This window comes from Felis catus, chromosome C1 (assembly GCF_018350175.1).
Source record: "Felis catus isolate Fca126 chromosome C1, F.catus_Fca126_mat1.0, whole genome shotgun sequence".
NCBI lineage: Eukaryota > Metazoa > Chordata > Mammalia > Carnivora > Felidae > Felis > Felis catus.
Window position 1 is genome coordinate 48,515,432 of NC_058375.1, and position 12,040 is coordinate 48,527,471.

The 12,040-nt window shown below is 45.0% G+C and overlaps 1 protein-coding gene across 17 annotated transcripts in view; it reads left to right on the forward strand.

Annotated features, from left to right (window-relative positions):
• FGGY (FGGY carbohydrate kinase domain containing) overlaps positions 1-12,040 on the forward strand; it is a 418,575-nt gene that overhangs the window by 201,316 nt on the left and 205,219 nt on the right. For 16 of the 17 annotated variants that reach the window (XM_011284961.3, XM_045035922.1, XM_045035926.1 and 13 more), the window contains one exon: positions 210-338. The exons of the other annotated variant lie outside the window; for it this stretch is intronic. In XM_011284961.3, the coding sequence (XP_011283263.1) occupies positions 210-338 (129 nt within the window). The remainder of the gene's footprint in view (positions 1-209; positions 339-12,040) is intronic. 17 annotated transcript variants of the gene reach the window in all.

The following is a 12,040-nucleotide window of genomic DNA, read 5'->3' on the forward strand; positions in this document are numbered from 1 at the left end:
CAGAGCGTGACCCACGGGAACCAAGGACATACACCTAAGTCACCAAAGGAGCAAAGGGACTCTTTGTGGGTGCATGGTTTTTATCTTCATGAGGTTGAGAAAATGCAGAAGACAGGGGCGGGAGCAGAGAGGTTCCCTTAAGAAAACCCTGTGTTTGCTTTTGTGTTTTTCAAACTGACAGGTGTTTGTTGTTTCTCATGTCTACTCAGGAAACCAAGTACTGCCTCCTGGAGCTTCTCTTGGAAATGGGCTCACACCAGAGGCAGCCAGAGACCTTGGACTTCCTGCTGGAATTGCGGTGGCAGCCTCACTTATTGATGCCCACGCAGGAGGCCTAGGTAACCTCCCACCCTGTGTCCATGACCAACACTGTGTTCAAATGGAATATTCCTTGGAACCTAAGACACTCCTTTCCTGTTTTTAAAGCAGGGATCAAGGGCTGGTGGTTCCAGGTGTAGTAAGGAAAAGTCTTTTTTTTTTTTTTAATTTTTTAACATTTATTTTTGAGAGAGAGAGAGAGAGTGAGAGAGCGAGAGAGCACAAGCAAGGGAGGGGCAGAGTGAGAGAGGGAGACACAGAATCCGAAGCAGGCTCCAGGCTCCGAGCTGTCAGCACAGAACCCGACACAGGGCCTGAACCCATGAACCACGAGGTCATGGCCTGAGCTGAAGTTGGATGCTTAACCGTCTGAGTGACCCAGGTGCCCCAGGAAAAGCCTTTTTACAGTTAGTCATTTGGGTAGAGTTATCAAACTTTTAATCACATGTAGTATTTATAATCTTGTTAATTTTTTCAGTACAGAATAACAGAAAAGAAATGACCCGAATCAATATCTGGATGGTTCTTTGGTTTACGGAGAATTTGAAAGAGATGTGTGCGCTTCAGCTAGCACGTATGATGGTGGTACACTTACCTGTACAGTTTGTTCTAAAGGCACTCCAAAACCCTCACAAGTCTAATGGATTTCTTTTCATACTTTGGTTTATATTCTATATCCAGTTAGGTGGGTGCAGTCTTGATTTTATCTCCTAAATAATTCTCACATCTGGCGTTCAGGCGTTTATTATTTCAAAGGCCCATTGAACACTTCAATGTGTCATAGACATGGTGCTTGGGGACAGTGAATTTAAAACTATGCCAAACCAGCGTGTCTCCTCCATGAGTTTTAGTAGGAGGGCGGGCAGGGAGACAAGGACTACAGGAAGGGGTTGATGACTCTTACCCCTTCTTCATCCTTATTACAGTTTTTCCTTCCTCCCTTCCCCTTCTCTTTCCCTTCCCTTCCCCCCCTTCTTCCCTCTTGTCTCTTTTTTCTTTTCTTTTCTTTTCTTTTCTTTTCTTTTCTTTTCTTTTCTTTTCTTTTCTTCTCTTTTCTTTCCTTTTCTTTTCTCTTTTCTTTTTTCTTTTTTCTTTTTTCTTTTTCCTCTCTCCTCTCTTCTCCTCTCCTCTCCCCTCCTCTCCTCTCCTCTCCTCTCCTCTCCTCTCCTCTCCTCTCCTCTCTCCTCTCTCCTCTCTCCTCTCTCCTCTTCAATTCTCAATCTCTCTCACTTCCACTATAGTCATATTTTTCCCTAGATTTTCTTTCTAACAGTGTTTTTGTTTTTTTAATTATGGCTAAGACTTCATGCTATCAATTTGCTAGGTCATGACCATTGGATTTTCAGAGTGGAATCAACTGGAGTAGAAAACATCAGAGTACATCTCACATAGTAAGGGTCAACACTGTTTTTATGGGACTTATGTTTATATTTTATGGGTAGTGAACGTGGACACTGGACCATGAAGAAAATGAATTTCTTACCTTGGATCATAGTCAAAGGAGTTTTCAAATATATTCTGGTCCATACTTTGTGTTAGAAACAAGAGTTATCTTTCAAATACTTAAATGGACTTGTGCTCCCAGAATCCAGTTTGTATAAATGCATGTGTATTTCTCTTCCCAGATTGGTTTATTGGTCCTCTCCTTCTCCCACTGCCTAATGTCTACTTGAAATTGAAGACTCATAGCAGACGCTTTGTTCTTTGCATAACCTTCCATGGAGCACTCAGATTATATTCCCATAGAAATAATCACACTGGGTTGTAATATAATCACACTGGGTAATAATCACACTGGGTTGGAATAATTATATTCCCAGAGAAATAATCACACTGGGTTGTAATTACTCATTTATCTGCTTCTCTTTTCCAGTGGACTCTGAGCTCCTTGAGGGCATTATATTATTATTCTTGTGTCACCTATGCTGAGCCCTGGATCAGGCTCCTATAAGTGCTTGGTAAATTTATTAAATGAATACAGTCATATTAAGGCAAGAATAAGGTGAAATGGCCTTAACCTGTAGAGTGGAAGTTAATGTTTCCTTATGCAACAGGATAACAAGCAGTATCTGATTCCTCTACGTAGTCCATGGACTTCCGGAGCAGGGTAGTGCTTATCAGTTTATGAATGTGTCTGCCTTGTTCGCTTTTATGTGTCCAGGATCTAACACAATGCCTGAGAAGTTATAAACAGCCAGTAGTACCTGTGGGTCGGTGGAATGGCAGGCAGGTAATACTGAGTGTAGGCAAGGGTGTTTCTCTCCCTTTTCAATGTGTTCTTTTGATGGGAGTGGCATGATTTTGAGCAGGCACAGAAAGAACTCGGGGTCTACATAGATAGAGAGTTTTCCTGTCCCCTTGTAATCCTGATATCCTGTGTCATGTTTGAGGTCAGGGAAGCGTTCTCCATCGTGCTTTTTCAATTATCATGCTTTTACAATTCATTTCAACCATCCACCCCCAGCCAGGTGATAAGGACTTGGCTTGGACCACTGCCTGCTGAAAGAAAGCCTGCACCTTGCAGGGGCTTCAGGACTCCTCTGTTTCCTTGTCAGATCCCCAGACCTCCCTAAGGGACGAACCAAAGCACCCTTTTTCACTGCTGCCCAGCACTTGCTGTGCCCCATATGGTACCTGCTATTTGTAGACACTCAAAGTGTGGGAGCTCCACGGGGAGGAATCCAGACCATTAGAGGGACCTCCCCCTTTTCCTAAATCAGAGATGGTTCTGTGACGGGAATTTTATCCTTCGAAGCTTTAACTCAGGCTTTTAATACTCTTCAGTTAACGAGTTTCCCTTATGTTTTCCAAAAGTAAGCTCTTTACTTGGAAAGGTAGAATAAGGGCCTTGGATTCTTTAAGGGCTGAGCTTAGGGGCTGGTGGTGGCTGGAAGGGCACAGGAAGGGGGGCTTCCCAGGAACTGCAAGACAGTCAAGATCATAATCTTGACCAAGTTTTATCCTTCGTATACTTTCTTATGCGTCCTCCTCTCCTCTTACAGTCATGACAGAATTAGGATGCCTGGTGAAGAGAGGAGGCCTGGAAGCAAACGTTGCCTCTTGTTTCTCACCCTGCCGGTGCCCTGTGCAGGCCTGAGAGTCTTGAGAAGGTCATTGATGCACCCAGCTGCCTAGTCACTGAAGAGACATACTGAGTACCTGCAAACCTGCCAGTTACTGGTCTAGTCGCTGGGGGTTATAGTGTGAACAGAGCAGACAGAGTGCCACTCCTCCCGGAGAGAAAATTCTGGCTCTTCTTTCCCGACCTGCATGTTTATTGCTTAACAATACTGGTTGGAGACCTCTATTGTTATGATGCTCTAATAAGGGAACTGAATGTGGAGTCTGAAGATGTGCGTTTAAATTCTTACTCCCTCTACCTGTGTACCTTGGGCCAAATATCATCTCTCTTCACTCCTGTGTTTCCTCTTCTGCAAAAGAGATAGCAATGCGCCCCTCCCCCACTGCCCCCCCCCCCCAGGGTTGTTAAGAGCATTGGTAAAGCAGAAAAGCAGCGAAGGTAAAGCAGCTGGCACATAGTAGGCACATAATAATGAGGCTTCTCTCTTTGGTTTTCTCACTCTGAAATCACAACGCCTGACCAAAGTAAAAGCTTTTAAATTGGAAGTTCTCTGAGTTACTGTTGTAGTCAGGCGTGTACCAGGACAATGGTCTTCTTTTTGGACAGGCAGTTGGAAAAGAACCTCAGACTTCTGGATTCTGTCAGCCTTCCCTGAATGTGCCCTGATTCTCCTTGCCTGGCACTTGGGAACAGAATGCAGGATTCAATGCTTTCGATCTTGTACAGGTTGAGATCAGAAGCAGTCTCAAGAAACGGGTAAATGAACTCCATGTTAAGAGGTTGCTGAATGTCAGGTTAAGAATTCAGCTTTGGAGGTCAGAATTGGAGGCCACCCAAGCCTCCCTCAAACAGGCTTCGACCGTTACGGCCCCTTCACGGGCTGACCCGGCATGACCTACCTTGGACCCTCCGTTCTGACTGATAGGAGGGGTCAGCCCTCTGCTTTGGAGAAATCTCCCTGGGCTCTCATTCTCAAGGGAGCCTGGGACAGGAGGATGAAGATCAAAGAGGCAAGTAACACTCAACCCCTGCTTTTTCCAGTTCTGGAAAAAGAGGAGGAAGGACTTTGTGGGAATAAAAATCAAAGATTAAAGAACATTTTGTTCTTAAGGTGCTGGTTAGTAAGTTCTGCAGCAGACAGCCAGAAGATAGGACTAGCTTTGTTTGCTCTTTGCGGGGGTGGTTCTGGCCAGGGCTCCTGCTGCTGATATTTTTCTAGCTTATAAAAATAGTATTAACTTTGTTCCAGGTCTGTTCTTGGCTCCAGCACCCCAGCTGTCCTGAAAGGCAATAACAAGCCGATTTCTGTCTCAGGCTCCCTTCTCTCAGTTGTTCTGTGTATCACACAAACTTCTGATTATCCCTCAGATCTTGAATCCGGTTGATTCACCTCCTCTAGGAGCCTTCCCTGACTCCCTCTAGCTGACTTAAGCATTCCTTCCTCTTCCCCTGTGTATCTTGGACTTGCTTCCATTTTACTGCATGTGTCACCCAGTTTTATGTGTACAGCTTGCTCTCATTCACCAGTTGTAAGCTCTTTGAGAGAAAATACTGTGTCACTTCATCCATATATCCCAGCAACCTGCATCCCAGTGCTTTGCATATGGAGGACCCCTAACACATGCATGTTTAGTGAATGAGTGAGTGAATAAATGAGTGTTTCCTCCTCCCTGAGGGATGGATGTTACAACTGAGAGAGAGCATAACTTCTCATTACAGACGCAATTATCCCTACACAGTAGGCGTACCAGGCTCAGTTCTCCATGAAGCAAGAGAGTTTGGTTTGAGCACTCCCTATGGAAATTGGTATCATTTGTATCCCATCATGTTAGCAGATTCTGTGCCTAGGTTTAGCATTGCTCTTTGCTTCCAGATACTGGATTTTTTGCCAGGTGTTGAGTTGGCATAAATTGTTCATCGGAGTTGCAGAGTCAAACCAAAATGAGGACATTTGAATCCCTCCCGCCCTCCCTCCTTCCTTCCTTCCCTTTCTTCCCGTCTTGCTTTTTTTCAATAGCAGAAGAATTGGTTTACGTAGCCTTACAAAAAGAGCTTCTGATGCATGCCCTCCTGTAGCAGTTCTAGTTTATTCCAGTGAGCTATAATACCATTGTCAGTGGTCTAGAAGCAGCACTGATTCTCAAAGCCACTTTATATATATATATACTACTATCGTGTTCCCATTTATCAAATAAAACAGTGAGGCTCACAGAGACTACCTGACTTACCCAGAGCCACACAATAAGTGGTAAATCATTTAAATCTACTCCTTCTGACTCCAGAGCTCACATTCTTTTCGTTTTAAAGTTTATTTATTTTGTGAGAGAGAGACAGACCGCGCATGAGCCGGGGAGGGGCAGAGAGAGAGAAGGAGAGAGAATCCCAAGCAGACTTCGTGCTTTTAGTACAGAGCCCAGTGCAGGGCTCAGTCTCATCAACTGTGAGATCATGACCTGAGTCAAAATCAAGAGTTGGATGCTTAACCAACCGAGCCTCCTAGGCACCCCCTAGAGCTCACATTCTAATTACTGTGCTCTATGGAATGGTGTATCTATTAAAAGGGGATCCTTTGAATTTGACCCTTAAAATGCCATTTGAGCAAATAACCAATATTAAAAAAAAAGTATTTTAATAAATTTTTATTGATGACCAACTGCTAGTTGATGGGAGCATCAGGTGGATATGAGAGAGAATTGGACCTCTGGGAATCTATGGTCTAGTAGAGAAAATAAACATTAAATAGACAATGATAGTTATATGTACCAAGTGTGGAGAGCCTCAGAAGAATGTAGATTATACCTCGAATTGAGACTTGAAGAACCGTAAAAGGATTCCTAGAGGATGTGGTGTCTGCTAATGGAATCACAACATTTCTTGCCCTATTGTGGCTTCTCGGCAAAGTAGAACTTATTTATTCATTGTGTCTTTTTAACTTCACTTAGGCTTTATTCCTCGTAATACCAGCAGGGACAACATCAGCATTGTTAATTAAAAAAATATATATATATTGGAACCAGTACTCGTATTAGTACCTCTACCGTTTTGACCGTTTTTACTGCCTTCTCTGTGCTAAATACTCTGGCCTGACCCTTTGCCTTTACCTACTTTATCTCTTGTCCCTCCCAATAATCCTACTAGGTAGAGGTTATTTCCCGTCTTGTACATGAAGAAATTCCAGTTCTAAGCAGAACATTTCCATAATCATGTAACTCGTGTCCTGGCGAGATTTGAGCTTGAGTCTGACTCTTAAAGCTCTCCTGTTTCTCTACACCGGTGCTTCTCAACCAGGGGTGATTTTAACCCTACCCCTACCCCAGGGAACACTGGGCCATGTCTAGAGATAGATTTTGGTTGTCAGACTGGCACGTGGAGACCGGGAATGTGGCTGAACATCCTATGGTACTCAGGACGGCCTCACAACAAAGAATGACCTGCCGTGGGTCTCCGGTCAGTCGGGCAGAGGATGAGAGGCCTGCTCTAGACTGAAACACCCTCAGTGATATTATTTCTCTTCACCAGCTTACTTCCGTGGAAGCCAAAATGCAGCCCCGAGTCAGAGGCTAATATATTAGTAGTTTGTCAACATGTATTTTGTGCAGTTAACTCGTAAGTGAAAACAGCTATGAGGTAAGAAAACAGAGGTGAAGAGTGAATAGCACGGGGTACAAGGTGACTGCTACCCCATCCGTCTTACTGAGAGACAAGCCACACCAGCCACCCGCCCTCTTTCCACACATCATGCACGTTCTGCCTCCTTGCCTTTTTTCCTCCTGCTGTTGGCTCTGTATGGGGTGGTCTCTCCTCGCCACCTGGGCGGTCCCACTTAGGCGACAGCACTCAACCTTAACGTTACTTCCCCCATAGAGACTTCTCCAAGGTTAACCCCACTCTTAGGAAAACCGAATCCCTCCCCATCTGCAACACTTTGCATCTATTTCAGATTTCTCACCAAACCACACGCACCTTCCAATGCCCGTCATCTGGTATAGGACCCACAGTGTCAGTCAGTCAGTCCTCAGTAAATCAGTGAATTGATTACTATAAGAACTGAGAGGATTTTGAAAAGTTAAACAGAGATGGCTAAATCTGAGTGGGGAATCTTTTGAAAACAAACAAACCTATTCCCAGGCCCTACGGCACCGTGGATTCTGAGTCTGAACATCAGGCAGGACCCGGGAAGCTGGTTATGAGGCAGAAGGTGTCTCCCGGTACCCAGAGGCGACAGCCTGCAGGACGAGTCGGCACTGGGCACACAGGGTCAGAAGCAGTGGTGATGTGCGTCTGCCAAGTAGACAAATCAGACCATACCAGCGCTGTTGAGGAGCCAGGCCCAGGCTCGGGCCCAGAGCCAGGCAGGAGGGAGCATATCCAGGTGGATCCAGAGAGGCAGCCGGTCTGTAAGACATGGAGGGGGAAGGATGAGCAGATACAGTCATGCTGGGGAATCTGGAAGGAGAAAAGCAGTGTCATTGAGCACACAGAGCAGGGGCAGCTCTGGGAGTTCCTGGATGTGAATCAGAGGATGGAGGAGGAAGTTGGTAATATGAGTTCGAGTTTATTGTTTTAAGCTGAGGTTTGGGTTAATGAGAACCACTGCTGCCTCGGACCTTAGCAGCTGCAGGAGCCACAATGAGGGGCAGAGGGGAAAGAGGGGGGGATAGTAGTTTTGGGTTTCCTGTCCCCAGGCCTCGAGGCTCTCTTGGAGCGCTGTGTTCCTCTGGACTGCGAAGCACTGGTCTTAGCTGGGAGACCAGCCTTTTCCTCCGTGGTCAGAAAGTGAGGGGGATTATGGGGCCTTGGGGCCACAGCCAGCTCAGCCCATCCTACCCACCTTGTGCCTCGCAACTCAGGAGGTACAGCCGTCAGCCTGTGCCGAAATGGTAATGTCTTTACTTTGACATCCACACTCCTCTGGATAATGGGTGATTATATAGGCTTTTAGCTGAAAGGTTACTCAGAGATCCTCTACGTCAAATTCTTCAATTTGCAGATGAGCAAACGGAAGCCCAGAAAACCAGTGAGTCATCCAAGGTTACCCCGACAAGTTACCGTCAGAGTTGAGGTTAGAAATTGGGCCTCCTAATTCATCTGCCAGTGCCTCTTGCCCTGTTTGGCCACACAGTCTCCAAATTAGGAAAAGGGAATGATTCCAGGTGTCAGGGACTGTATCGGTTGTAGGGAGTAAAACCAGACTTAACCAGGCCAGGAAAAGAATGGGCATATTCGCCGAGTTTATGTGTGTTATGTGTACATATACATATACAGTTGTGTCCGCATTGCATGTGTATACATATGCTTGGCTATACTCATGTATATGTATTGTGGTATATGTGCGTATTCCATCTTATACGTTGTATCCCACGTAATGCTACTGTCCGTGCTACCGGTGACTATTAAATAAGTAAACTTGTTCTAAGCCACCTATGAGCAGGTTGCTTTGTTTTGCCATCACATCCCAGCCTTGCTGGGAGCTGCCATTGTTTTCCAAATGTAGCATCGGGAAATCAAAGTGCAATAACTTGCTCAAGGTGACATTTTAACAAATGATAGAGTAGGGTTCTAGGTCCAAGGCTTTCTTGGACTGCGAGCTTTCTCCTACCTGCCCTGGCTTCCTTATGTGAGCCTACACTCATGCCAACATATGTATCTGTAACAAAAGATAGAGCTTCTGTTTCACATTCTTGCAGACAGGTGTGTTTCTGGATCCATTTTGTGGTTGAGAAAGTCGAGGCCCAGAGTAGGGAAATGACTTCATAATGAATACTTAAAGCTGCACAGGTTTCTAGGGCTCCATCAGTCATGGGGAATAAGACCAGGCTTATAGGAGCAGCCTAGCCATTTTTTGACTGCATCATGGAGGGATCAGTAATATTAAAGGGCATATGAATATTGTTGATCAGTTTTGCTGGTTAGTTTTGGTGATTCGTGTTAAAATTAATGTTGGTATGAATTTCGTCTGTGTGGTGACTTTCCAGTTTCAAACTACCACTTGGTATTTTTACCTCCTTTAATCATTGAGCAAATGGTCACTTGGAATGAAGGGATTTGCCTAAGGTTACAGGATCAGAAGGGTTGGATCTGAGACTCAAACCCTGATCTGTGGGTTTCTTCCCATGACTTCACATTGGCTTGGTGCAGTCTTTGCATCAAACAAGTACTACCTAGTAAACAGAGCAGAATGTCATGACCCAGCAAGAGTTCCTGTGCTCAGAGCCCCCGAAGACGAGCCGATCTTTACCGACTCATTAGCTTCAGGAGTTTATCTGGTTTTCGGAAGCTACCGTTTGTTCATCCCACGTACTCATATATGACTGAAACGAGAAGTTGCTGGTTTCCTTTGGTGGCCTTGGGAACAAAACAAGATCACACTGAAGAGCCAGAGCCAGGTTCTGATCCTGCCAACCACCTGTTAGGAGGACAGTCCAAATTCTAAGGCAGAAGATTGCTAGAAAAGTGTTTGGGGGCCCAGAGTCTAATACTGCACTTGCGTCACTGGGGCAAGAGTAGGCTTACCCCGAGGGTCCACTGTTTTTTATGGCACAGGGACTGAACACCCGGTGCTCCACATCCATGGAACATTTCTGAGCACCACTGTTTACTTTAGGGCTTGCTCATCGGCAGCTGCTGGGGAGGAAATGCACATCTCCAGCCATCACCCCTCAGTGGCAGCCTGGCATCTCGCTGCTGGTTGCTTCCTTATCATTGGTCCATAGGTCTGGTTAATTTCCTCGTTCCAGTTTTCCCTTAACCATCCATTCGTATAAGTCATTATGAAGAGCAGGGAGGAAAAGTTTTTGATTTCCTCACACTGGGGATCTTGAGGTTTGTCTCATGGCACTGTGCAGCCAGTGTAGATGTCTGGAAGAAAACTAAGAAAGGAAAGTTTTTGGAATATAGAAAAATCGCAGTAGTCTCCAGTTATATCAGTCCACAACATGGCTCCCACTCCAGCTTTCCATAACTTAGTCCTTATTATGCTGTGTACTGTGACTCTGATGTAAGAATTTGGCCTCTGAAAACCATGAAAGTCAAAGATATGGAGGAAACCCAGTATAGTAGTTAAGAACACATAGCTGGTTCAAATCCTGGTTCCACTTGCTTTTTTTGTCACCTCGGGAAGTCACCTGACACTCTGTGCCTCAGTTTCCCCGTCTATGAAATGGAAATAATAGTACCTACCTCACAGAGTTGTTTTCAGAATAAATGACCCATTATCTATAAAGTACTTAGAACAATGCCTGCTGGGGCTATGTATATTTAGCTGTGATTAATGTGACCTCAACAGATTCACATTATGAATGATAGCAGCGGGCAAGAGAAATTTAAAGATTCTTTTATTTTTTTTTTAAGTTTTATTTATTTATTTGAGAAGGAGCATGCATGCAGGAGTGAGTAGGGGAGGGGCAAACAGGGAGGGAGACAGAATCCCAAGCAGGCTCCATGCTTTCAGTGCAGAGCCAGACGTAGGGCTGGATCCCACGAACCATGAGATCTTGATCTAAGCCAAAATCAAGACTCAGATGCTTAACCAACGGAGCCGCCCAGGCGCCTCAATTCCATTATTTAACAAATATGTGACATCCTTCTTTTATGTGTGAGGGCTTGTTGTAGGTGTATTGGATATAGGGGCGAACAAAAACAAGGTCCTACTCTCATACAGCTTTTATTCTTTTGGGGGAGTTCATAAACCACCATATAAACATATATGGGTGTGTTTGTACGTGCTGCATGTATGCATATGTCTGCACACACGTGTTCATATCCATGCACGTGTATCACACATCTGTGCACATGTATTGTACCTATGCATACATGTGTGTGCTTATGCATGTGTTCATAAGTGTGCCTTGTGAATAGGTGTATGTTTGCATATATGTAAGTGTATGTGTACAAGTACTCATGTGTGTGCATGTGTCTCCTTATATGTGTGTTTACTTTGAGTGTGTGTGTGTGTGTATGTGTATAGGCATGCATGTGTATGTATCAGGCATTGCCAAGTGTTATGAAGGAAAGGTTTATACGAAGCAATGGAAAGTGTCAAGTGTTGCTACCAGTACAGAGAGTTCTGAAAAGTTGAGTCCAAAGAGACGACATTTGGGGACACAGACCTCAGTGAAGTGAGAGAACATTTCATGGTATAAGAAAGAAGGTAGAGACGGATTCAATGAGCAAATATATGTTAGGCCCACCCTTGGTCTCAGTTATTGCACTGGGCATGGGGCATATCAAGGTGCTGAGGACTCAGTCCTTTGTCTGGAGGAGTCCAGCACCTAGTGTGGAAGACAGAAGCCGTGCGGCAGGGTGTGGACTCTGGAGGTCCCAGGTTGCCACTTATTAGCAGACCACTTCCCTGTGTCTCAGCCTTCTCTTCTGTGAACGCGAGTCATATGGCGCCTCCTGGGGTGGTTGCATAGAGGGCTTCTCTTGACACATGGTGAGTGCCCATCCAGTGTTAGCCCTTCCCGGTCAGAAACTCCATTGTAAAAGTCCTTGAATTCCAAGCCAAGGAGTTGGGATGCTAAAATTAAGTTGGATCAACCCTATCTATTCAAATAGCTTCCTCAGCACTGATTGTCATGTGAAAACTATGTCAAGTGTCCTACAGCAAGAGTTTGCCTTTGGGAGTGCAGCTATGATTTT